At 37.1% G+C, this 25,678-nt stretch overlaps 2 protein-coding genes across 3 annotated transcripts in view; both read left to right on the top strand.

The window, feature by feature from the left end:
- The window catches only part of LOC125777851 (uncharacterized), a 360,812-nt gene that overhangs the window by 330,676 nt on the left and 4,458 nt on the right, over window positions 1–25,678 (top strand). The window contains exon 2 of the mRNA XM_049453782.1: window positions 21,155–25,390. Within this exon, the coding sequence (XP_049309739.1) occupies window positions 22,452–25,390 (2,939 nt within the window). The 5' untranslated portion in view covers window positions 21,155–22,451. The remainder of the gene's footprint in view (window positions 1–21,154; window positions 25,391–25,678) is intronic.
- The window catches only part of LOC125780336 (uncharacterized), a 194,150-nt gene that overhangs the window by 94,993 nt on the left and 73,479 nt on the right, over window positions 1–25,678 (top strand). The gene's annotated exons all lie outside the window — the stretch shown is intronic.

Consider the following 25,678-nt stretch of genomic DNA (forward strand, 5'->3'; position numbering starts at 1 on the left):
CAATCGTTTCTTCTCTTCGCTACGTGGCGCCAATTGGATATTCCAAGCGAGGCCAGGTCCTTCTCCACTTGGTCCTTCCACCGGAGTGGAGGTCTTCCTCTTCCTCTGCTTCCCGCGGCGGGTACTGCGTCGAATACTTTCAGAGCTGGAGTGTTTTCATCCATCCGGACAACATGACCTAGCCAGCGTAGCCGCTGTCTTTTAATTCGCTGAACTATGTCGATGTCGTCGTATATCTCGTATAGCTCATCGTTCCATCGGATGCGGTATTCGCCGTGGCCAACGCGCAAAGGGCCATAAATCTTCCGCAGAACTTTTCTCTCGAAAACTCGCAACGTCGACTCATCGGTTGTTGTCATCGTCCAAGCCTCTGCACCATATAGCAGGACGGGAATTATGAGCGACTTATAGAGTTTGGTTTTTGTTCGTCGAGAGAGGACTTTACTTTTCAATTGCCTACTCAGTCCGAAGTAGCACCTGTTGGCAAGAGTAATCCTGCGTTGGATTTCTAGGCTGACATTGTTGGTGGTGTTAATGCTGGTTCCTAAATAGACGAAATTATCTACAACTTCAAAGTTATGACTGTCAACAGTGACGCGAGTGCCAAGTCGCGAGTGCGACGACTGTTTGTTTGATGACAGGAGATATTTCGTCTTGCCCTCGTTCACTGCCAAACCCATTTGCGTTGCTTCCTTGTTCAGTCTGGAGAAAGCAGAACTAACGGCGCGGGTGTTGAGACCGATGATATCAATATCATCGGCATACGCCAGCAGCTGTACACTCTTATAAAAGATTGTACCTGCTCGGTTCAGTTCTGCAGCTCTAATAATTTTCTCCAGCAGCAGATTGAAAAAGTCGCACGATAGGGAGTCGCCTTGTCTGAAACCTCGTTTGGTATCGAACGGCTCGGAGAGGTCCTTCCCGATCCTGACGGAGCTTTTGGTCCCGCTCAACGTCAGTTTACACAGCCGTATTAGTTTTGCGGGGATACCAAATTCAGACATTGCGGCATAAAGGCAGCTCCTTTTCGTGCTATCGAAAGCAGCTTTGAAATCGACGAATAGGTGGTGAGTGTCGATTCTCCTTTCACGGGTCTTTTCCAAGATTTGGCGCATGGTGAATATCTGGTCGGTTGTTGATTTTCCAGGTCTGAAGCCACACTGATAAGGTCCAATCAGTTTGTTGACGGTGGGCTTTAATCTTTCACACAATACGCTCGATAGAACCTTGTACGCGATGTTGAGGAGGCTAATCCCACGGTAGTTGGCGCAGATTGTGGGGTCTCCTTTTTTATGGATTGGGCATAGCACACTTAAATTCCAATCGTTGGGCATGCTCTCATCCGACCATATTTTGCAAAGAAGCTGATGCATGCTCCTTATCAGTTCTTCGCCGCCGTGTTTGAATAGCTCGGCCGGCAATCCATCGGCCCCTGCCGCTTTGTTGTTCTTCAGGCGGGTGATTGCTATTCGAACTTCTTCATGGTCGGGTAATGGAACGTCTGCTCCATCGTCATCGATTGGGGAATCGGGTTCGCCTTCTCCTGGAGGCTGGAGAAGTGTTCCCTCCATAATCTAAGTATGCTCTGGGCATCGGTGGCTAGATCACCTTTGGGGGTTCTACAGGAGTATGCTCCGGTCTTGAAACCTTCTGTAAGTCGCCGCATTTTTTCGTAGAATTTTCGAGCATTACCCCTGTCGGCCAGCTTATCAAGCTGTTCGTACTCACGCATTTCGGCCTCTTTCTTCTTCTGTCTGCAAATGCGTCTCGCTTCCCTCTTCAACTCTCGGTATCTATCCCATCCCGCACGTGTTGTGGTCGATCGTAACGTTGCGAGGTAGGCAGCCTGTTTTCTCTCCGCTGCGACACGGCACTCCTCATCGTACCAGCTGTTCTTTTGCACTTTCCGAAAACCAATGGTTTCGGTTGCAGCTGTACGTAAGGAGTTTGAAATGCCGTCCCACAGTTCCCTTATACCGAGTTGTTGACGAGTGCTCTCAGAGAGCAGGAGTGCAAGCCGAGTAGAAAATCGTTCGGCTGTCTGTTGTGATTGCAGCTTCTCGACGTCGAACCTTCCTTGTGTTTGTTGGCGTGCGTTTTTTTAATATACTGTTACGAATTTACTGCTTGCTAGTTCACTTTGTTAGGTTCGTATCTCTGGATTGACAAATAAAACCAAAACTGTTTAATTTAATTCAACAACTCTTTATTTCACAACTCGTCTACACTATAGCAGTTTACTCTTAGCACTGATTGATTACGTTGGCGCTGCCACGGCTTATATAGCCACGCACTTCTCGCTGATGCCGACGTGTCCCTCTAGAATATTGCGTCTGGAAATTACCAGAACATAATGCTATACGGCGCCAGACGCAAGCAGACAGCCGCGGCGCCAGACTCAGCAATTGTTTAAGTAGACAAGCAGAAAGTGCGGCGCCAGATGTCTTTTGTTTCGACGAGCAGACAGCCGCGGCGCCAGATGTCTACAACAAGACAAATGCTATTCCATATACCTACAACTATTGTTCATAATAAGGGATGCATATAGCAATACAAATACAACTTAATACTACTTTTGTAACAATACTTTAAAAAGATTTAAATAGTTTCTCCATATAATAAATAACCACTACATAGTAATTTTTATTCGTACTAATTGTTGGGTGTTTCAATTTAAAATGCCCAAAAATTCTTATTTTGTTCGATTTGGCCATAATGGAAAATGTTATAAAAAACGCTTATTTTGAGGCGCTCTCACACTGGAATAAGTTTAACAACCCTTTATCCCTGGTTTGCATTACCGTAAATGCCCATTATTATTGTAATTGTCCTATAATAATTCACAGAACGAATCAATTATTTTCTGGAAAACGACCAATAAAAACTTATACTATGCTCAGACCGAAAATTTCAAAGATTAGATTACATTTAAGCATTTCATAACCCAACCGTGTTCTCACTGCCGTTAGAAAGATCAAAAAACAGCTGTTATTGTCATTCAAGAATTCACATCGCTTAATATTTATCAAAAGAAAAGATTGTCATATAGTATTTTGAAATAAAAGCCGTCTTTTTTAATATTTTCCATATAATAGAAATAATGGATGCATTTTTTCATTTGTTTGGTCGATTTTCAGGTGAAATTAGATTCTTTGCTTTAAAAAAAAATTGTTTGTTTACATTTTTTTCCCCTTTGTAGTGTCTAAATCAGCTGTGATAATGTAACAGATTTCCAGTGCTGACTAGTATTTTTCCAGTGCTGACAAGTAGATTGCGCAAAATCAGAGTCGCACGGTAGATTTAGCGTGGATCAGTTTCAAATCATTTCAATGAAGTGATTTGGAACTGTCATTTTTGTATGGCGAAATCTTGATAAATTTTTAAGATTAGTGGGATAATCCATTGAATAGCCGAAATCGTGTGATTAAATGTTGGTCTGAACATGGTATTAGATACAATAACGATATTGGGCGTTATCGCACTTTATTAATTTTTGCTTAAAATATCGGTAACTATTCTTTGACTTTGCGATATACATATATAAAGAATACGATTTTAGGAACGAAACGTTTAAAGTGTTTTTGTAGACAATTTAAACAATTAATAGGTCGGAATGAGTTTATTTAGGAAAGACTAATCTTTATATATATAAATCTTCTGACCGTGTGTTTGCATTTGAACTGCTCCTAAACGGATGGACCGATTTTGATGAAATTTTGTGTGTAAGTTCAAGGAGATTCGGGAATGGTTTAGATTTACAATTTGGTCCACTGGAAAATGTTTTTTACATTATTTTTTCATTTTTAATCAATTGTTAATTTTGGAATGTTGGACCGATAGATGGCGCTACCATCGCAGTATCCATTATTCAAACCTTAAATTGGCGTAAACGTGCATTAAACAAAACGATGCCAAAGTAAAAGGCGACATCTGTGGATCAAGTTTTTATATTGAGGACAGAGTTGTTCGTTCTTAAGTAATACATCTATGGGTAGCTATAACATTTTTTTCATACCTGCTAACTATTGGAGGGGGTATCTTGACAGGCAATTTAAAATTGCAAAAGGTCTGGCATAAAAAAATAGCGGCATAACTGAAGTGTTGATAAAAAATTTGACATATACAGAAATCTTTTCGAAGCATTGCACAGAGCAATACAATATTTAAACGGGAACGAAAATCGCTAAATATTGGGAATGGTAGAATAGAACTGCAATCAAATACACAATACAATGAATTAAAACTGGCTCATTTATCATTCGATGAATAATATACCACGGGCGTCCCAAAAGACTGATGACATAACCTTGCCAGCCGATTTTTTTGTCTTTCCACGCTTGAGAACCGTTCCTTAATATGCAGTCCACCAGGCTGACAATCGATTGGACTCGATTGATTTCACTGATGCACAGCCCAAATTCAATAGTATTTTTACCCCAAAAACCAATTCTTTCTTAACGCACGAAATGCTTTTTGATTAATTTTTGTAGCTTCATCAAAAATACGATTACTCCTTAACTAATACTTATAATAGAAATCATATAGATGGTATTAGTAGTATTACCTATGTATCAGCCACAGTAAAACGTAGGCGGGTCCTCTAGTTTATTTATAATTTCAAACAAAGAAAAATTAAAAATTTGTTGAACTAGCGGATTGCGCCCCTCACGTCGGTTGGGCGGGAGGAGCGTAATCGTTGGGTATTATTATTAGTGGAGTAATATTTATTAACTGGATGAGACAAGCTACAATTAGACATTAAAATATAATTAAGGGATCGTGGGAAGTGCTTCGAACATAAAGAATCGATACAATTTATTACTCCTAAGAATATACTTTCGAGTAAAATTCAAATTTTGAAGCGTTTTCCTCCTTATCAATCCTTGATGTTTCATCCACAGTTCACAATTATGGTGTTCATGACATTTAAAACCAGGTGTTGTAACAACACGTAGGTTGCTTCAGTCCAAAGTTAAACATTCTTGACAACTACATGCTGCAAAAAAGAAAAAAAAAATGCAGAGTTTGTGGTAAAGTTTTTTCAGCTCATAAAAAAATTATAAATCATAACTTATGAATCTGCAATAAACATTGTTTAAAAGCCTTTTTATTATCAATTTAACTGAAATCAAAACTGAAGATGAGCAATATCTAAATTAAATTGATTGGATTTTTCTTTTAAAATTTTTCATTTGTTTATTAATCTATCAAATCGTAATTTTTAAGGTTGACAACACCAACCAAGCTAATCAGGGGTGTTGTGGATTCTGATAGTTGTCGGAATCAGAATTGAAACCGATCAAAAAAAGCAGTAGGTTTCATGAATTCAGACATTCTTCTTTACTGGTGTAGACACCGCTTACGCGATTATAGCCGAGTCAACAACAGCGCGCCAGTCGTTTCTTCTCTTCGCTACGTGGCGCCAATTGGATATTCGAAGCGAAGCCAGGTCCTTCTCCACTTGGTCCTTCCAACGGAGTGGAAGTCTTCCTCTTCCTCTGCTTCCCGCGGCGGGTACTGCGTCGAATACTTTCAGAGCTGGAGTGTTTTCATCCATCCGGACAACATGACCTAGCCAACGTAGCCGCTGTCTTTTAATTCGCTGAACGATGTCAAATGAACGTCGTATATCTCGTACAGCTCATCGTTCCATCGAATGCGATATTCGCCGTGGCCAACGCGCAAAGGACCATAAATCTTTCGCAGAACCCTTCTCTCGAAAACTCGTAACGTCGACTCATCGGTTGTTGTCATCGTCCAAGCCTCTGCACCATATAGCAGGACGGGAGTTATGAGCGACTTATAGAGCTTGGCTTTTGTTCGTCGAGGGAGGACTTTACTTTTCAATTGCCTACTCAGTCCGAAGTAGCACCTGTTGGCAAGAGTAATCCTGCGTTGGATTTCCAGGCTGACATTGTTGGTGGTGTTAATGCTGGTTTCTAAATAGACGAAATTATCTACAACTTCAAAGTTATGACTGTCAACAATGACGTGAGAGCCGAGTCGCGAATGCGATGACTCTCGAAAAACTCGTAACGTCGACTCATCGGTTGTTGTCATCGTCCAAGCCTCTGCACCATATAGCAGGACGGGAGTTATGAGTTATGAGACGAAATTATCTACAACTTCAAAGTTATGACTGTCAACAATGACGTGAGGGCCAAGTCGCGAGTGCGATGACTGTTTGTTTGATGACAGGAGATATTTCGTCTTGCCCTCGTTCACTGCCAGACCCACTTGCGTTGCTTCCTTGTTCAGCCTGGAGAAAGCAGAACTAACGGCGCGGGTGTTGAGGCCGATGATATCAATATCATCGGCATACGCCAGCAGCTGTACACTCTTATAAAAGATTGTACCTGCTCGATTAAGTTCTGCAGCTCGAATAATTTTCTCCAGCAGCAGATTGAAGAAGTCGCACTATAGGGAGTCGCCTTGTCTGAAACCTCGTTTGGTATGGAACGGCTCGGAGAGGTCCTTCCCGATCCTAACGGAGCTTTTGGTATTGCTCAAGGTCAATTTACACAGTCGTATTAGTTTTGCGGGGATACCAAATTCAGACATCGCGGCATAGAGGCATCTCCTTTTCGTGCTGTCGAAAGCAGCTTTGAAATCGACGAATAGGTGGTGCGTGTCGATTCTACTTTCACGGGTCTTTTCCAAAATTAGGCGCATGGTGAATATCTGGTCGGTTGTTGATTTTCCAGGTCTAAAGCCACACTGATAAGGTCCAATCAGTTTGTTGACGGTGGGCTTTAATCTTTCACACAATACGCTCGATAGAACCTTATATGCGATGTTGAGGAGGCTAATCCCACGGTAGTTGGCGCAGATTGTGGGGTCTCCGTTTTTATGGATTGGGCATAGCACACTTAAATTCCAATCGTTGGACAAGCTTTCGTCCGACCATATTTTGCAAAGAAGCTGATGCATGCTCCTCATCAGTTCTTCGCCGCCGTGTTTGAATAGCTCGGCCGGCAATCCATCGGCCCCCGCCGTTTTGTTGTTCTTCAGGCGGGTAATTGCTATTCGAACTTCTTCATGGCAATGAAACGTCTGCTCCATCGTCATCGATTGGGGAATCGGGTTCGCCTTCTCCTGGCGCTGTACGTTCACTGCCATTCAGCAGGCTGGAGAAGTGTTCCCTCCATAATTTTAGTATGCCCCTGGCACCGGTTACTAAATCTCATCCTTGGGTTCTACAAGAGTATGCTCCGGTCTTGAAACCTTCTGTTAACCGCCGCATTTTTTCGTAGAATTTTTGAGCATTACCCTTGTCGGCCAGCTTGTCAAGCTCTTCATACTCACGAATTTCTGCTTTTCTCTTTTTCTGTCAGCAAATGCGTCTTACTTCCCTCTTCAACTCTCGGTATCTATCCCATCCCTCACGTGTTGTGGCCTGTTTTCTCTCCGCTGCGACACGGCACTCCTCATCGTACCAGCTGTTCTCTTGCACTTTGCGAAAACCAATGGTTTCGGTTGCAGCTGTACGTAAGGAGTTTGAAATGCCGTCCCACAGTTCCCTTATACCGAGTTGTTGACGACTGCTCTCAGAGAGCAGGAGTGCAAGCCCAATAGAAAATCGTTCGGCTATCTTTTATGATTGCAGCTTTTCGACTCCGAAACTCCCTTGTGTTTGTTGACGTGCGTTTTTTGCTGCACAGAGGCGGGTGCGAATCTTAGCTGCAACAATATAGTCGTCCGAGTCGATTTAGGACCTCGGAGCGCACGCACATCTAAAACACTGGAGACGTGTCTTCCGTCTATCACAACATCATCGATCTGGTTGGTAGTTTTTCGATCCGGAGACAGCCAGGTAGCTTGATGAATCTTCTTATGCTGGAATCTAGTACTATAGATAACCATATTTGGGGCCCCTGCGAAGTCGTTCAGCCTCAACCCATTTGGGGATGTTTCCTCGTGGAGGCTGAATTTACCGACCGTAGTGCCAAAAATACCTTATTTGCCCACCCTGGCGTTAAAGTCGCCAAACACGATTTTGACATCGTGGCGGGGGCATCTCTCATAAGTGCGCTCCAAGCACTCATAAAAGGCATCTTTGGTCACATCGTCCTTCTCTTCCGTCGGGGCGTGGGCGCAAATCAGCGATATGTTGAAGAACCTCGCTTTGATGCTGATTGTGGTTAGACATTCATTCACCAAGGGGGGTCTCTCATCCGAGGCTGCTGGTAATTTTTCATTGGTACTGTTTTTTACGTGGCGGGTCCTAAACCCAGGGCACAACTCTGCAGAGGGAATATTTCGCCTCATCACTTTAGCTCGCCTTCAAACGGATGTTCTTAGGCTACCTAGATGATACTTGGTCAAAGTCGTGAGCTGCTTGAGTCATATGTAAAAGAATCGTTTCTTTCCACTCCCAGGTGAATGGCGATCAGAGAACTTTCTTCACCTGCGTGAACTTCTACACATGACTCTATCCTCATTCAGACATTATTGATTTGATATTCGAAACAGAATTTGCATCGGTTTTGGTTGTCACGGAAACCAATTTTATCGGTTTTGCTGTCAGAAACAGAGCAAAAGGATAGTCGTACACAGATTTGAAATGTAAGTAAAGAAATCAAGTTATTTTATTGTTACGAATTGATTTATCTTTATTTCTATAGGAGAAAACATAAGAATAAAACACGAAATGCGTTAATTATTGAGTTTTGGAAAAAATGCAGATATTTAAGGGGGAGTGAAAAAATAATTGATTAACAGCCCTATTCTGGAAAAACTTCTCAACTGAGTTGAGAGGAAAAATTTGAGAGATTTCTTGTGAGGCATATTTTGTGAGGCTATTCTTGCTCAAACCTCATAAGAAAAAAGCTTAAAAAAGTCACCACGTGAGGTAGAAAGCGTTTTGCTGTCAAACAGCTGTTTTAATAAAAATAAGCAAACAAAAATGGACACACAAATGGATAATCAGCATATGTACGTAATTTTGCAAATTTTAAATATATATATATATATACAATATCTTCATATATTCCTAGGCGAACAAAAACGGAAAGGACAACTCAGGAGCTGCTGCAACATTACATAATGTTTTGCAAGCAGCATCCTGAGTTGCAACGGGGGAAGCTAACTCCGACCAACCCTCAAGGGCTGCAAGTACTTTGGTCGGAGTTAGCAGATAATTAAATGCCTTAAGAGCTCCAACTCGGTCGGCAGCCAAGTGGAGGGAGGTAAGTTCATAAATGCTTGTGTATGCTTCACATTATTAAAATATGTTTCCATAGTCATTGAGGGTATGGCTAAATTGTCGGAAAAATTAAATTAGTAATAATAAAAAAGTAAAAAAATAAAAAAATTAAATAAAAATGTAAAAAATACAAAAATGAAATAAAATAAAATGAATTATTTAAACATATGTAGATGTCTTTTTATTCATTCTTAGAGGAAGTAAAATGTACAGACACAGTAAGTAACTTATATATATGTATATATGTATGTATATATATTTATATATATATATTTGTAGTACATAATTATAACACTCAATTCTCAATTTTTTTAAAAATGTCAAATATTGATGTAAAACAAAACAAACACAGATGTTTTGTATTACGATGGCTGCTTTCACACGTCACAGATATTTGTGATAATAGTGAGCCTTTAAGCTTTTGAATTTTCGCCAGAATAAGGTAACCCTCACTATAGTGAGAAACATCACTGTAGTGAGGTTGGTGACTTTTGTGAGGGCATGAGAATAGGGCTGTATAGCGAAATTTCTAGGGTTTATAGTTATATTATATATTTAAACATCACCCGAATAATTTTTGGATACGAATTCATTGATATTCTGCCTTAGGGAAGCAATTGCCAGGTCGCAATTTCTATGGGAAACAAAAAATTCAAAGATATTCACATTTGTTAATTAAAATTTAAAAAAAGTGTAAAAATCTAAAATAAAAAAAAAAATTGATAAAAAATGGTATAAAGCTTGAATGGGCCAAATTTTACAACGTGTTCAAAGTTATGGTACATGACAACGAGCAGATGAAGAACATAGAGAAAATACTGCGTCTTCGTCAATGCTTAAACGACGAAGCTGCACGAGTAATACAGCATTTTCAAATTTCGTCAAAAAATTATGAAGCTGCATGGAGTCTACTTAAGAAAAAGTATGACAATCAGCCAATTCTGTTCATCGTACCCAAATTATCTACAACTGCGACGAAACTAACTAATGCAGTACAAAAGATTGAAGACAAAAAACTTATAAAAATTCCACTACTCCCTCTATCTTCCGTTGAGGAAAAAACAGCAGAAGTAATAGAGGAAAATAGAAAGGAAAATGAAGTTGAAGAAGAATCAATTGAAGAACTTCGTAAACCTTTAAAAACTAAAGAAAAACTTATAAGAGTTCGACTACTCTCTCTATCTTCTGTTGAGGAAAAAAACAACAGAAATAACAGAGAAAGATAAAAAGGAAAAATCAAATGAATTGGTACCTTCGCACATATCTCTTCCGGCAGGCTCACATTTTGGAGAAATGTGGGACAGTGAAGTCCACACGAAATCGTTTGAAGATAATGACGAAGCTCAAGAAATAGACCACATTTTGGAAGAAGATGGTGAAGAATATAAGAAGGAAGATTTTACTACTTCACTAAACCACATAAAAGAAACGGCTAACAGTACTGAGCGCAGCGACAGCGGTGAGGGCGCCATAAATAATGTAACTACTGCGCTGAATATAAACGAGGTCACGACCGAAGCTGAGTTGATGGTTACTGGCAGTGACGAAAATGCCATCACTGGTAATCCAGCTTTCAACAACACAGTTAGTGATGATGGTGATGATGACGATATTGTACTTTTTCCCAGCAACGAGGAGGAGACGAATTGTGTACGGTGATACTACATGCAAATTGGTTGGCAGTTGCGCATGCGCTGACGGAACATTGCAAGGGAGAGCCGAAATAGATCCAGTTGGAAAAGCGGATGTAGTAACAACCATTTGGGAGTTACTAATACCATGGCAGCTTGCGTTAAAGCAAACGGACGTACTAAAAACCAAAACGTCGATTACAATCTGCAGTTAGAAGTCACTTTTGTCGATCGGGAGAATGTTCAAAAATGAACATGTACGTTGATGCCAAAGGACATTCAGTACACATCAATATATTTAGTTTTATTATACTTAAGAATATTCAACATATTATATAAGATATGAAACTGTGTAATTCTTACTATTTTAAAAACACATACGTACAGTCCACTAGTTTTAAATAATCATTTCTTTCCCTCGGCAATATGTTCAAATATCATTGAACATGCTTACTTATCAGCAAAGCCGAAATTCTACTAAATATAAATACCTATTTATATATTAATATACTTACATACATACATACATATGTATATACATAATGCATTCACATGCAATGCACATCTACGACTAATAATAATAAAAATGCATGGGACACAAATCTTAAATATACAGCAGAGATAACATTAAACACACACACACTTATGCAATAAATTGTACACTTAAAATCAACCCCATGTCAAGCAGCAATAAATAATATGCTGCAATACATAAAAATATACACACATACAAATATATTTAGTTATTTAAGATAGTTTTAAAAATTGTATATAAGCAAGAAAAATACAAAATAAAAATCAGAATGAATATATTCTCCCTCGAGATAAGACGTTTCATTTCCCCCCACCAGTGGTAAGGAAGCCGTAAATTTAATTTTGTGAAATTAAATCATACATACATAGGTACATGTGTATAATATAAAAATTGAAAGGAACGATACACTCACTTTGCTTTCCTCCAGGGGCTTTTGGGGATAATATGGGTTTACGCGTTTTTTTTTTTTTGTTTTTTAACGAGGAGGAAGCATCGAAAGCTGGACCCCATGTCTGTGTGGAACTTTAATCCGAACTAAACCTCCTACCGTCCTGTACCGTTCCCCCCGGTACCACCGTCAAGTATTACGTCGGGAGGATGGTTGAGTGACACTCATACGTACGTGATGGTCAAAATGCATTCAGTTACAAGTTGCATTTACTTGGCCCCACCTCTGTTGGTCTGATAACCCCCCTCGTACATTGTTCGTCGCCAACCCTTCCCGTCACGTCAATGTTTGTGTGTTTGAGTCGTGGTTGTCCGTTACATTTAACAGCTCTCTTCTCCGCCGCTGTTCGCTGGCACGTTGGCATTTCATAACCCTGGCTGCTACTTCACAAGCAGCTTTCCACTTTTCTACCGACTCAACCATTTGGCTTACCAAGTTATCGGGAGTTGGGCCTACACCAAACGCATTTTTTAAGCGTTGCCTCTCATGATTATATTTTGGGCAATAGAAGAATGTGTGTTCCACATTTTCGACGGTATCGCCTCCGCAATACTCACATGTGTCGTTATTTTCGTGCTCAAATCGTTTTAAATATGCTTTGAAGCAGCCATGTCCTGTGAGAATTTGAGTTAGGTGGAAATCTACCTCACCGTGTGGTCTATTTAACCATGGTTCGACATTGGGGATCAGTCGGAATGTCCACCGCCCGTTTCCGCTTTCCTCCCAGCATTTTTGCCATTGATCTACTGTCTCTGCTCTTGCTATTTCGTTTAATGTATTGTGCGGTAACCTGTCATTTGTACAGCATTGAATCTCCTTGGCCAGGAGGTCTAAAGGGTGTAAGCCTGCAATAACTAGAGCAGCATCTTCCGATACTGTGCGGAACGCAGAACATACTCTTAGCGCGCAAGTGGCATATTTCGAAAAAAGGCCATGGCGATATGATTTTACTTCTAGAGCTTTTCCCCATACCTGGACGCCGTAGCGCGACTGACTTTAGTACACCAGCTAATAGTCGTCTTCTATTTTGCTTTGGCCCACGGGTATTGAGCATTAACCGGGTCAAGGCTCTGCACACTTTTGTAGCTTTTTCCCCTGTGTACGCTAAGTGTCCCTTAAGGGACATCCTTGCATCAAGCATGATTCCCAAGTATTTAATTGCCGGTTTTGTCGTGATGCTTACACCCTTTATATTGAACGTGGCAACTTCACGGACTTGTCTGCCAGTAATGAGTACCGCTTCGGTCTTGCTCTCCGCTAGGTTCAGTCCGTTAGTTTCGAGCCAATCGCTTATTAATTCTATTGTTCTGTTGGTTATCGAAACTATATCGTGTATATGTTTTGCTATAACCACAACAGCGATATCGTCTGCGAAACCAATAATACGCACGTTTTTGGGTACTTTTAGTCGCAGTACACCATCGTACATGACGTTCCATAGTAGCGGCCCAAGAACAGATCCTTGGGGTACTCCACCAGAGACTTTATATTTTTTAGAGCCTTCACTTGTTGTTCATAAAGATATGAACATGAAAGTTTTGTAACCTTAAGATAGAATTATATATACAAAATTATATTTTTGACACAACTACATTAATACATAAAAATATACATGTAAACAATAAATTAAATAAAAAGTATATACAGTCCACTAAATGTCAAGTGTAATGGTAAGCAACAAAATTGTAATATGAGACTTGCTCATAAAAATGTGAAAATCATTGCACATAAAAGAAAACTCATAAATTAGAGTATACATAATACTAATATTAAAATACAAAATATACATACTCGAAATATTAATGCACACAAGCAACTGATAAGAAAGTATCAAGCGTGTTTACGTATGCATGTGTATAAGTGCGTTAGATGCACTAATCTAAAAAACTATAAAATATCAATGCGTTGGTATCTGAAAGATGCAATAAAAATATAATACATATTTACACATGTGTATGCACACTAAGCATACACACATATACATATATACATAGTTAAGAAATTAGGGAAGAAATTTTAATAAAGAAAATCAGAGTCAAAAGTGAACTCTCACAGTACAGACTTAAGCAAAGACTGTTTTTTCTGTACATTTGGTCCTTCGATCCTCTTTTTGAAAAAGAATCGAGCAAGTGCAAGTACTAGAAGCCTCTTAAAAGAAAAAGAGCATTACTTAGCCAAGTAAAAATAAATGTAAGCCGGAATAGCAAAGATTATCCGCATTTATAAAAATTACTTTTAGTAAAAGTTAAAAAAAAATTTTTAAAAGCGTCCTTGTGGCTATAACAACAAGAACAGTGCAAAAAAAATATATATATATACAAAACCATCTATAAAGAAGCAAATATGAAGAATTTGCTAACACGACAGAAGGAGTTGGGAGATCTAGCTGCGTTGGAGGAGCAGAAAACCCTGAGCGGAAAAATAAGAAAGGCTTCATGTCTGGAATATATGGATCATATTCAGACTGTTATGAAAGAGTTTACTGCAAATCATAATAAAATAATGGCTAAGAAGAGTCAAGAAGCTGAGGAATACATTGCGAAGAACTACTTCGAGCATGTAATGCAAACAATGGAGAATTCTATTCAGAATTTAAGAATTTAAAGTACTGCCGAAGGTGTTTCAGCAGTGAGCAGCATGTGGCAAATAGAATCTACGCCACAAACTATTCAGGTCGCACCACCTGAAGCCGCGTCTGGCGTTGAAAGAAAATATCAACGTCGAGCAAAAATGCTCAAAAGCACGATGGATGAAATACAAAGAAATGCATTGGATTCTCTCGAGCAAATGAGAGAATTCAAAACCAAGCTTCAAATACAATTTGAAAATGTTGAAGAATCATATTTTGAAACTCAAAATATCAAATTAGTTGAAACAACTGAAGAATCTATTGAGGAACAAATAGATGTATTTCGTCAAGAATACAAAATCATCATCGAAAGGATAACGGAGAAATTAAATAATTATAATTCACCACAAACAATGTATTCTAATATAAAACTGCAGGAAATTAAAATTCCGATGTTTTACGGTGAAATGAAACAATGGTCGTCATTCCACGATCTTTTTAAAAGTTTGGAGCATGATTCGAAGCACTTTACAGAAGTGGAAAAGACGTTCCGATTGAAGACATCATTAGGTGGAGAAGCTGGTAGATTAATTCAACATCTACCAGTAACAGCAACAAATTATGAAGCTGCTTGGCAAATTCTCAAGGAAAGGTATGAGAATAGAAGGCTACAATTTACAGCACAAGTAGACAGACTACTTGATCAACCGACAGCAAATGGAGAAAGTGCACAAAGCATGAAGCAGCTGTTAGATACCACCAAAGAATGCATTTATGCTTTAAAAGGGCTAAATCTAAATTTAAATGACGAACAAGCCATCATAGCTCGGATAGTGGTTCGAAAACTAGACAAAGAAAGTCTACGCTTATACGAGCAAAACGTAAAAAAAAGTAGGGATATACAAAGCCTAGATGACGTCTTCAGTTTTCTGGAACAGCAATATCAAGCTCTAGAAGCAATACGCGACAGGAACAATCAAAAGCAGCCACAGCGAACACCTACATTTTATACAGCGGCACAAAATAATTGTGTATACTGCTAGGTTCCTGGGCATCAAATTGGTGAATGCAGAAAGTTTCAGACATTGACTACGATGAATCGAAGAAGATTCATAACAAACAACAAGTTATGCTACATTTGCCTTGATCACGTATATGAAGGAAAATGTAATAATAAAAAGAAGTGCAATAAGTGTGAAAGAAATCATCATAATTTATTGCACTTCAATGAATTCCAAAAAGGAAAAGGAGGAAGTGAAGAAAATGTCACAAAAACATCTTCCACAATGATGACGAAACATTCGGAAATGGCGATACTCCTAGCAACAGCACAGATAAAGGTGAAGGCAGCAAATGGAGAGTATGTGACATTGCGAGCTCTAATCGATCAAGGATCCCAAAAAACTACTATTTCCGAAGAAGCATCTCAAATACTTCATTTACCAAGAAGAAGAGAAGTAACTGAACTACAAGGTTTAGGAAATACCACAGTGGGAGTGTCCAAATGTAAAATCAACATTAAAATCAAGCCGAGATTCCTAAGCAACGAGGCGTACAATGTCGAAGCACTAATTTTGCCGAAATTAGCGAGTGCTCAACCAGACAAAACGTTTAAATGGGATGTAGAACAATTGAAAAACTACACTTTAGCTGATCCCAATTTCAATAAATCAGATCGAATCGATATTGTCATTGGAAGTGACATATATGCCGACATACTAGAAGAAGGTATATTTAAAAAGGATCGAATACTAGGTCAAGCTATGAAATTGGGCTGGATATTGTCGGGAGTTTTACAACAACCGAGAAAAAACAATACAATTTTAGCAGCGGTTACTACAACATTGGAGAAGTTTTGGGAAATAGAAGACACTACAACTCCAGCAGATACAGCAGATGATGATGAATGCCTAAGAATTTTTGAAAAAACAACAGTAAGAAATAGAAATAATCGATTTGTCGTCAATCTACCTTTTAAACAAGAAAAAGAATTGGGCGATTCTCGCAAACAAGCAATGGCGAGGTTTCTTAATCTTGAGAAAAGGTTCGCTACAAATAACGAGTTAAAACAACAATATGTGCAATTTAGGAAAGAATATTCAGAAATGGGCCACATGGAAAAAGCAAGTGAAAATAAATGCGGAAAATACTATTTGCCACATCAAGCAGTGATTCGAGAAGACAGTAGAACGACTAAACTACGAGTAGTTTTCGATGCGTCTGCAAAAACTACAAATGGAAGTAGTTTAAATGACATCCTCTTCATAGGACCGAGACTTCAAAGAGATATATTTGACATTATAATCAAATGGAGACTTTGGCAATATGTATTAACTAGTGATATTGAAAAGATGTTTCGACAAATTAAAATAACAGATAGTGATCAAGATTACCAACGTATATTGTGGAGAGAAACAAAAGGAGAGCCGATAGAAGAATACAAACTACAAACAGTTACATATGGGACAGCATCAGCTCCTTTTTTGGCAACGAGAACTTTACAAGAAATTGCCAAACTATGCGAGCCCCACAACTATTTGCTTTCAAACATCATTAAAAACGACTTCTACATGGACGATTTAATGACAGGAGCAGATTCAATAGATGAATGTAAGGCCATTCAGTATGAAATATCGAAACAACTACAAAAATATGGATTTCACTTAAGGAAGTGGATGTCAAACAACAGTGAAATCATAGCAACAATTCCGGTAAATAACGCGAATGAAGTAATAAAAATAGCAGAAGACGAAACAATAAAGACATTGGGTATTCAATGGAATCCTGCCAAAGACATGTTTGGATTTAATACGAATCTTTCAACGCAAAAGCTGGTTACAAAAAGACAAGCTTTGTCTGATTTAGCGCGAATTTTCGACCCAATGGGATGGCTTTCACCAACAACCGTTATAGCAAAGTTATTTATACAGAAACTTTGGTTGATGAAACTCAACTGGGACGAGTTACTTGACGAGAATTTAACAAAAGAATGGCAAGAGTTTATGCAGCATATACCAGAGATAAAACGAATAAAAAGTCCTAGATGGTTTGAAACTAAAAACAACTTTAAATTTGAACTAGATGGATTCGCAGATGCTTCAGAGAAAGCTTATGCAGCAGTTGTATATGCTAAAGTTGGATCAGTTATAACAATTGTTGCTGGTAAAACTAAAGTGAATCCAATTAAAAATAAGAAAACGTTACCAAAACTGGAACTATGCGCGGCTCACCTACTTGCTAAATTGCCGCAAAGGATAAAAACAGTCATCAACAGAGAAATGAAAATATTTGCTTGGAGCGATTCAACTATAACGTTAGCATGGATAAATAATTGCCAAAGTAAAGACAGATTTATTAGAACACGAATAGAAGAAATCAAATTACTTGTTTCCAATGCGAAATGGCAACACGTTGGAACAAAGGACAATCCAGCTGATGTAGCAACCAGAGGGGTACTGGCGAACAAACTAATAGAACACGATCTATGGTGGAAGGGACCAAAATGGTTGCGAGAAGAAGAACATCATTGGCCAATAAAGAAGATTATTCAAATCGATGCAACGTATGTGACAACCTCAGAGGAATTACATTTCTTGGATAAGGTAATACTTAAATATTCTAGTTTAAGCAAATTAATAAGGGTAGTAGCTTATATTTTGCGATTTGTAAAAAGAATAAGAGGGAAAAAATGCCCTGAATACTTAGTTAAATCTTAAATGAAGGAAGCTGAAGAAATGTTAATAAGATATCAGCAAAAATTACAATTTAGAGAGGAAATTCAGAGTTTAGAAATAAAAAAAGAAATTAATCATAAAAGTAGCATTGCAAGCTTAAATCCAATTTTGGATAATAAGGGAATCCTTCGTGTAGGAGGTAGATTGGGTAATTCAAATCTTCAATTTAATCAAAAGCACCCAATAATATTAAATAAGTCACATTTGTCATCATTGATAATTGAAAATATTCATAAAATAACTTTACATGGAGGAAACAAGTTAATGGAATCAATGATTAGAAGGAATTACTGGATTGTTGGATTGAAGAATTCTATAAAAAAGACAATTCGAACTTGTAGTAGATGCGTACGTTACCGCAAAGAAGTAGCAAAACAATTAATGGGAAATCTTCTAGAATTCCGAGTATCTATGTCAATTCCATTTACACACGTTGGTATAGACTATGCAGGACCGATTCATATGAAATGTTCAAAAGGACGAGGACAAAAAACATTTAAAGGATATATAGCTGTATTTGTTTGTATGGCAACAAGCTATTCATTTAGAAGCAGTAAGTGATTTAACAACCGAAGCGTTCCTAGCTGCTTTGAAAAGATTTTTTGCTAGAAGAGGTAAAAGTCAACATATATATTCGGACAATGGAACAAATTTTGTCGGAGCTTGTAGAAGATTAGACCGAGATTTTAAAATGGCAATCAAAAATAATTCAGCCGTAGCTCCCATATTAGAAGCAGATAAAATTCAATGGCATTTCGGGCCCCCGGCAGCTCCTCACTTCGGAGGAATTTGGGAGGCAGGAGTGAAGTCGGTGAAATATCATTTAAAAAGAGTGATAGGCGAAACTAAATTGACATTTGAAGAAATGATTACTTTGCTATCACAGATTGAAGCAGTACTGAATTCACGACCTTTATGTGCGATAGATAGTGAAAGCGATATAGACGTTTTAACGCCTGGCCATTTTTTAATAGGATGTCCAATAATAGATTGTCCTGAAGCAATTAATGATAACCAAATAGGTTCATTAGATAGATGGAAATTAATACAAAAACTTAAAAAAGACTTTTGGAAACGATGGGAAAGCGAATATGTTGTAATGTTGCAACAACGCAAGAAGTGGAAAACCAAACAAGCTAATCTCGTACAAGGACAAATAGTTATTATTAAAGATGAAGAAACTCATCCAGCCAAATGGCCATTAGGAAAAATTATTGAAACTCATCCGGGAAAGGATGGAAATATAAGAGTTGTAACTCTAAAATTACAAAATGGCATACTTAAACGGCCCGTTCACAAATTATGCCCACTGGAGGTAACAAACAGCAGTAGAGCAGAGGAAGCAAATCATGTGACAAGTTTGCTGACTTCGAGAATAACAAAAAATACTGCAACCTCAGAACGACCGAGTAAATCAAGCAAATTGATGATGTGGTTCTTAACGATACTCATGCTAGCAACACAAACTAAGTCATTGTACATTAATGATACATCTAAATCAGGAGCTTCAGTGACTAAACTAAAAAATAATACAGCAATATATTTGGAACCGATTAGTAAAATGGACATAATAAATTCAAAATGGAATTTAATAGTCTATTACGAATTAGGTACTTATTATGATCGGATGCATAAAATACAAGAATTGATTAACAGACTTGAAAATCAATGCAAAATATTGACCTATTACGAAGATGCCTGCATAATGATTACTGCAACTTTAAATGACAAATATAATAGTCTTAAAGCAAATAATGAATTGTTTATGAAAAAACAAAATAGAAAAAAGCGAGCACCATTCGAATTCGTTGGTTCAATTTACCATATATTATTCGGAATTATGGATGCTGATGACCGAGAAAATATGGAATCAAATATTAGAAATATTTTCGACAACCAAAAAGATATAGCAAAATTGTTTAAAAGGCAGACATCGGTAGTTGATTCTACCATAAATATATTAAAAAAGACAACAGATGAAGTTAACCGTAATTTTGAGAAAATGAATCAACAACTTAATAAATTTTATAACGAACTAATAAAAGATCAAAATGCTGAACGAATGACCTTGATGTTTCAAATATTAACCATTTCAATAGGAATAGTTATGGACGAATGTGAAGAAATCCAAACTTCAATAATTAATCTTCTAATTGACATAAATCATGGTCGCATAAATCCAAAACTATTAAAGCCTTCGCAACTTAATAAAGAAATTGAATTTATTAGAAACAAACTACCACACAAATTAATACTACCTGGAAGACAATCGGGTAACGAATTAAAAGAAATTTATAAATCGATGACTGCTAAAGGTTTAATTGTTGATTCACGGCTAGTCATAAACCTAGAAATTCCCTTAATATCGTATGAACCGTCAAACGTATATAAATTAAATCCACTTCCAATAAATTACAAAGGGAGTATGATTTTTCCAGAAATAAAGGCAGAATATTTAATATACAAGTTTGATTTGAATCAATATTCACTTATAAACCAAGTAGATCTAGATAAATGTTCTACTAACTCAGAGAATCATTACCAAAGTCCTGGAAATTTAGCTTGGAAACAATTAGAAAATGAAGCATGTGATTTCAAACCTTCTACAAATGAAAACGTTTGGATAAAACTATCTTCTCAAAATCGGTGGCTTTACAAATTATTTAGCAAAGCAATGATATATCTAGAATGTGATAATAATCAACAAATGCATATGGAAATCCCTAGTCAAGGCATTATGACAATAAGAGAAGGATGCACAGTCCGGCATGAAGGAGTAACTGTAACAGCATCTCATCACGTACAATCTGAAATTAAAAAAGAATTGCTATCCTCTTCTTGGGTTAAAGATATTGAAGATATTCCAGAACTACAAATAAAACCTTTTGATTCAACATTAATAAACAATACCAAAGATATCGTACATCTTAAACAACAAATATAACTCCTCAAAACAGAAAATATAAAATTAAAAAGTATAAATTTTCATCACGTAAGTGGTCACGTTTCGCTAACATTAGTTTTGATAATAGCATTAATCATTACTATTTTATATATAAGATCCAAATGTGTAACAAAAACTGTGACTGTTCCATTTGAACTTCCAGTTAGACATAATTAAAAAATATTAATAATAAAACATAATATACAAGTAAAGTTAAGATACAACTTTGGCCCCTGGCAGAATGTTCATAAAGATATGAATATGAAAGTTTTGTAACCTTAAGATAAAATTATATATACAAAATTATATTTTTGACACAACTACATTAATACATAAAAATATACATGTAAACAATAAATTAAATAAAAAGTATATACAGTCCACTAAATGTCAAGTGCAATGGTAAGCAACAAAATTGTAATATGAGACTTGCTCATAAAAATGTGAAAATCATTGCACATAAAAGAAAACTCATAAATTAGAGTATACATAATACTAATATTAAAATACAAAATATACATACTCGAAATATTAATGCACACAAGCAACAGATAAGAAAGTATCAAGCGTGTGTACGTATGTGTATAAGTGCGTTAGATGCACTAATCTAAAAAACTATAAAATATCAATGCGTTGGTATCTGAAAAATGCAATAAAAATATAATACATATTTACACATGTGTATGCACACTAAGCATACACACATATACATATATACATAGTTAAGAAATTAGAATTAAGAAATGTATTGAGGGAAGAAATTTTAATAAAGAAAATCAGAGTCAAAAGTGAACTCTCACAGTACAGACTTAAGCAAAGACTGTTTTTTCTGTACATTTGGTCCTTCGATCCTCTTTTTGAAAAAGAATCGAGCAAGTGCAAGTACTAGAAGCCTCTTAAAAGAAAAAGAGCATTACTTAGCCAAGTAAAAATAAATGTAAGCCGGAATAGCAAAGACTATCCGCATTTATAAAAATTACTTTTAGTAAAAGTTAAAAAAAAAATTTTTAAAAGCGTCCTTGTGGCTATAACAACAAGAACAGTGCAAAAAAAATATATATATATACAAAACCATCTATAAAGAAGCAAATATGAAGAATTTGCTAACACGACAGAAGGAGTTGGGAGATCTAGCTGCGTTGGAGGAGCAGAAAATCCTGAGCGGAAAAATAAGAAAGGCTTCATGTCTGGAATATATGGATCATATTCAGACTGTTATGAAAGAGTTTACTGCAAATCATAATAAAATAATGGCTAAGAAGAGTCAAGAAGCTGAGGAATACATTGCGAAGAACTACTTCGAGCATGTAATGCAAACAATGGAGAATTCTATTCAGAATTTAAGAATTTAAAGTACTGCCGAAGGTGTTTCAGCAGTGAGCAGCATGTGGCAAATAGAATCTACGCCACAAACTATTCAGGTCGCACCACCTGAAGCCGCGTCTGGCGTTGAAAGAAAATATCAACGTCGAGCAAAAATGCTCAAAAGCACGATGGATGAAATACAAAGAAATGCATTGGATTCTCTCGAGCAAATGAGAGAATTCAAAACCAAGCTTCAAATACAATTTGAAAATGTTGAAGAATCATATTTTGAAACTCAAAATATCAAATTAGTTGAAACAACTGAAGAATCTATTGAGGAACAAATAGATGTATTTCGTCAAGAATACAAAATCATCATCGAAAGGATAACGGAGAAATTAAATAATTATAATTCACCACAAACAATGTATTCTAATATAAAACTGCAGGAAATTAAAATTCCGATGTTTTACGGTGAAATGAAACAATGGTCGTCATTCCACGATCTTTTTAAAAGTTTGGAGCATGATTCGAAGCACTTTACAGAAGTGGAAAAGACGTTCCGATTGAAGACATCATTAGGTGGAGAAGCTGGTAGATTAATTCAACATCTACCAGTAACAGCAACAAATTATGAAGCTGCTTGGCAAATTCTCAAGGAAAGGTATGAGAATAGAAGGCTACAATTTACAGCACAAGTAGACAGACTACTTGATCAACCGACAGCAAATGGAGAAAGTGCACAAAGCATGAAGCAGCTGTTAGATACCACCAAAGAATGCATTTATGCTTTAAAAGGGCTAAATCTAAATTTAAATGACGAACAAGCCATCATAGCTCGGATAGTGGTTCGAAAACTAGACAAAGAAAGTCTACGCTTATACGAGCAAAACGTAAAAAAAAGTAGGGATATACAAAGCCTAGATGACGTCTTCAGTTTTCTGGAACAGCAATATCAAGCTCTAGAAGCAATACGCGACAGAAAACCAACTAAATGGAACAATCAAAAGCAGCCACAGCGAACACCTACATTTTATACAGCGGCACAAAATAATTGTGTATACTGCAAGGTTCCTGGGCATCAAATTGGTGAATGCAGAAAGTTTCAGACATTGACTACGATGAATCGAAGAAGATTCATAACAAACAACAAGTTATGCTACATTTGCCTTGATCACGTATATGAAGGAAAATGTAATAATAAAAAGAAGTGCAATAAGTGTGAAAGAAATCATCATAATTTATTGCACTTCAATGAATTCCAAAAAGGAAAAGGAGGAAGTGAAGAAAATGTCACAAAAACATCTTCCACAATGATGACGAAACATTCGGAAATGGCGATACTCCTAGCAACAGCACAGATAAGGGTGAAGGCAGCAAATGGAGAGTATGTGACATTGCGAGCTCTAATCGATCAAGGATCCCAAAAAACTACTATTTCCGAAGAAGCATCTCAAATACTTCATTTACCAAGAAGAAGAGAAGTAACTGAACTACAAGGTTTAGGAAATACCACAGTGGGAGTGTCCAAATGTAAAATCAACATTAAAATCAAGCCGAGATTCCTAAGCAACGAGGCGTACAATGTCGAAGCACTAATTTTGCCGAAATTAGCGAGTGCTCAACCAGACAAAACGTTTAAATGGGATGTAGAACAATTGAAAAACTACACTTTAGCTGATCCCAATTTCAATAAATCAGATCGAATCGATATTGTCATTGGAAGTGACATATATGCCGACATACTAGAAGAAGGTATATTTAAAAAGGATCGAATACTAGGTCAAGCTATGAAATTGGGCTGGATATTGTCGGGAGTTTTACAACAACCGAGAAAAAACAATACAATTTTAGCAGCGGTTACTACAACATTGGAGAAGTTTTGGGAAATAGAAGACACTACAACTCCAGCAGATACAGCAGATGATGATGAATGCCTAAGAATTTTTGAAAAAACAACAGTAAGAAATAGAAATAATCGATTTGTCGTCAATCTACCTTTTAAACAAGAAAAAGAATTGGGCGATTCTCGCAAACAAGCAATGGCGAGGTTTCTTAATCTTGAGAAAAGGTTCGCTACAAATAACGAGTTAAAACAACAATATGTGCAATTTAGGAAAGAATATTCAGAAATGGGCCACATGGAAAAAGCAAGTGAAAATAAATGCGGAAAATACTATTTGCCACATCAAGCAGTGATTCGAGAAGACAGTAGAACGACTAAACTACGAGTAGTTTTCGATGCGTCTGCAAAAACTACAAATGGAAGTAGTTTAAATGACATCCTCTTCATAGGACCGAGACTTCAAAGAGATATATTTGACATTATAATCAAATGGAGACTTTGGCAATATGTATTAACTAGTGATATTGAAAAGATGTTTCGACAAATTAAAATAACAGATAGTGATCAAGATTACCAACGTATATTGTGGAGAGAAACAAAAGGAGAGCCGATAGAAGAATACAAACTACAAACAGTTACATATGGGACAGCATCAGCTCCTTTTTTGGCAACGAGAACTTTACAAGAAATTGCCAAACTATGCGAGCCCCACAACTATTTGCTTTCAAACATCATTAAAAACGACTTCTACATGGACGATTTAATGACAGGAGCAGATTCAATAGATGAATGTAAGGCCATTCAGTATGAAATATCGAAACAACTACAAAAATATGGATTTCACTTAAGGAAGTGGATGTCAAACAACAGTGAAATCATAGCAACAATTCCGGTAAATAACGCGAATGAAGTAATAAAAATAGCAGAAGACGAAACAATAAAGACATTGGGTATTCAATGGAATCCTGCCAAAGACATGTTTGGATTTAATACGAATCTTTCAACGCAAAAGCTGGTTACAAAAAGACAAGCTTTGTCTGATTTAGCGCGAATTTTCGACCCAATGGGATGGCTTTCACCAACAACCGTTATAGCAAAGTTATTTATACAGAAACTTTGGTTGATGAAACTCAACTGGGACGAGTTACTTGACGAGAATTTAACAAAAGAATGGCAAGAGTTTATGCAGCATATACCAGAGATAAAACGAATAAAAAGTCCTAGATGGTTTGAAACTAAAAACAACTTTAAATTTGAACTAGATGGATTCGCAGATGCTTCAGAGAAAGCTTATGCAGCAGTTGTATATGCTAAAGTTGGATCAGTTATAACAATTGTTGCTGGTAAAACTAAAGTGAATCCAATTAAAAATAAGAAAACGTTACCAAAACTGGAACTATGCGCGGCTCACCTACTTGCTAAATTGCCGCAAAGGATAAAAACAGTCATCAACAGAGAAAT

Source organism: Bactrocera dorsalis, chromosome 1, assembly GCF_023373825.1.
Source record: "Bactrocera dorsalis isolate Fly_Bdor chromosome 1, ASM2337382v1, whole genome shotgun sequence".
NCBI classification, from domain to species: Eukaryota; Metazoa; Arthropoda; class Insecta; order Diptera; family Tephritidae; genus Bactrocera; species Bactrocera dorsalis.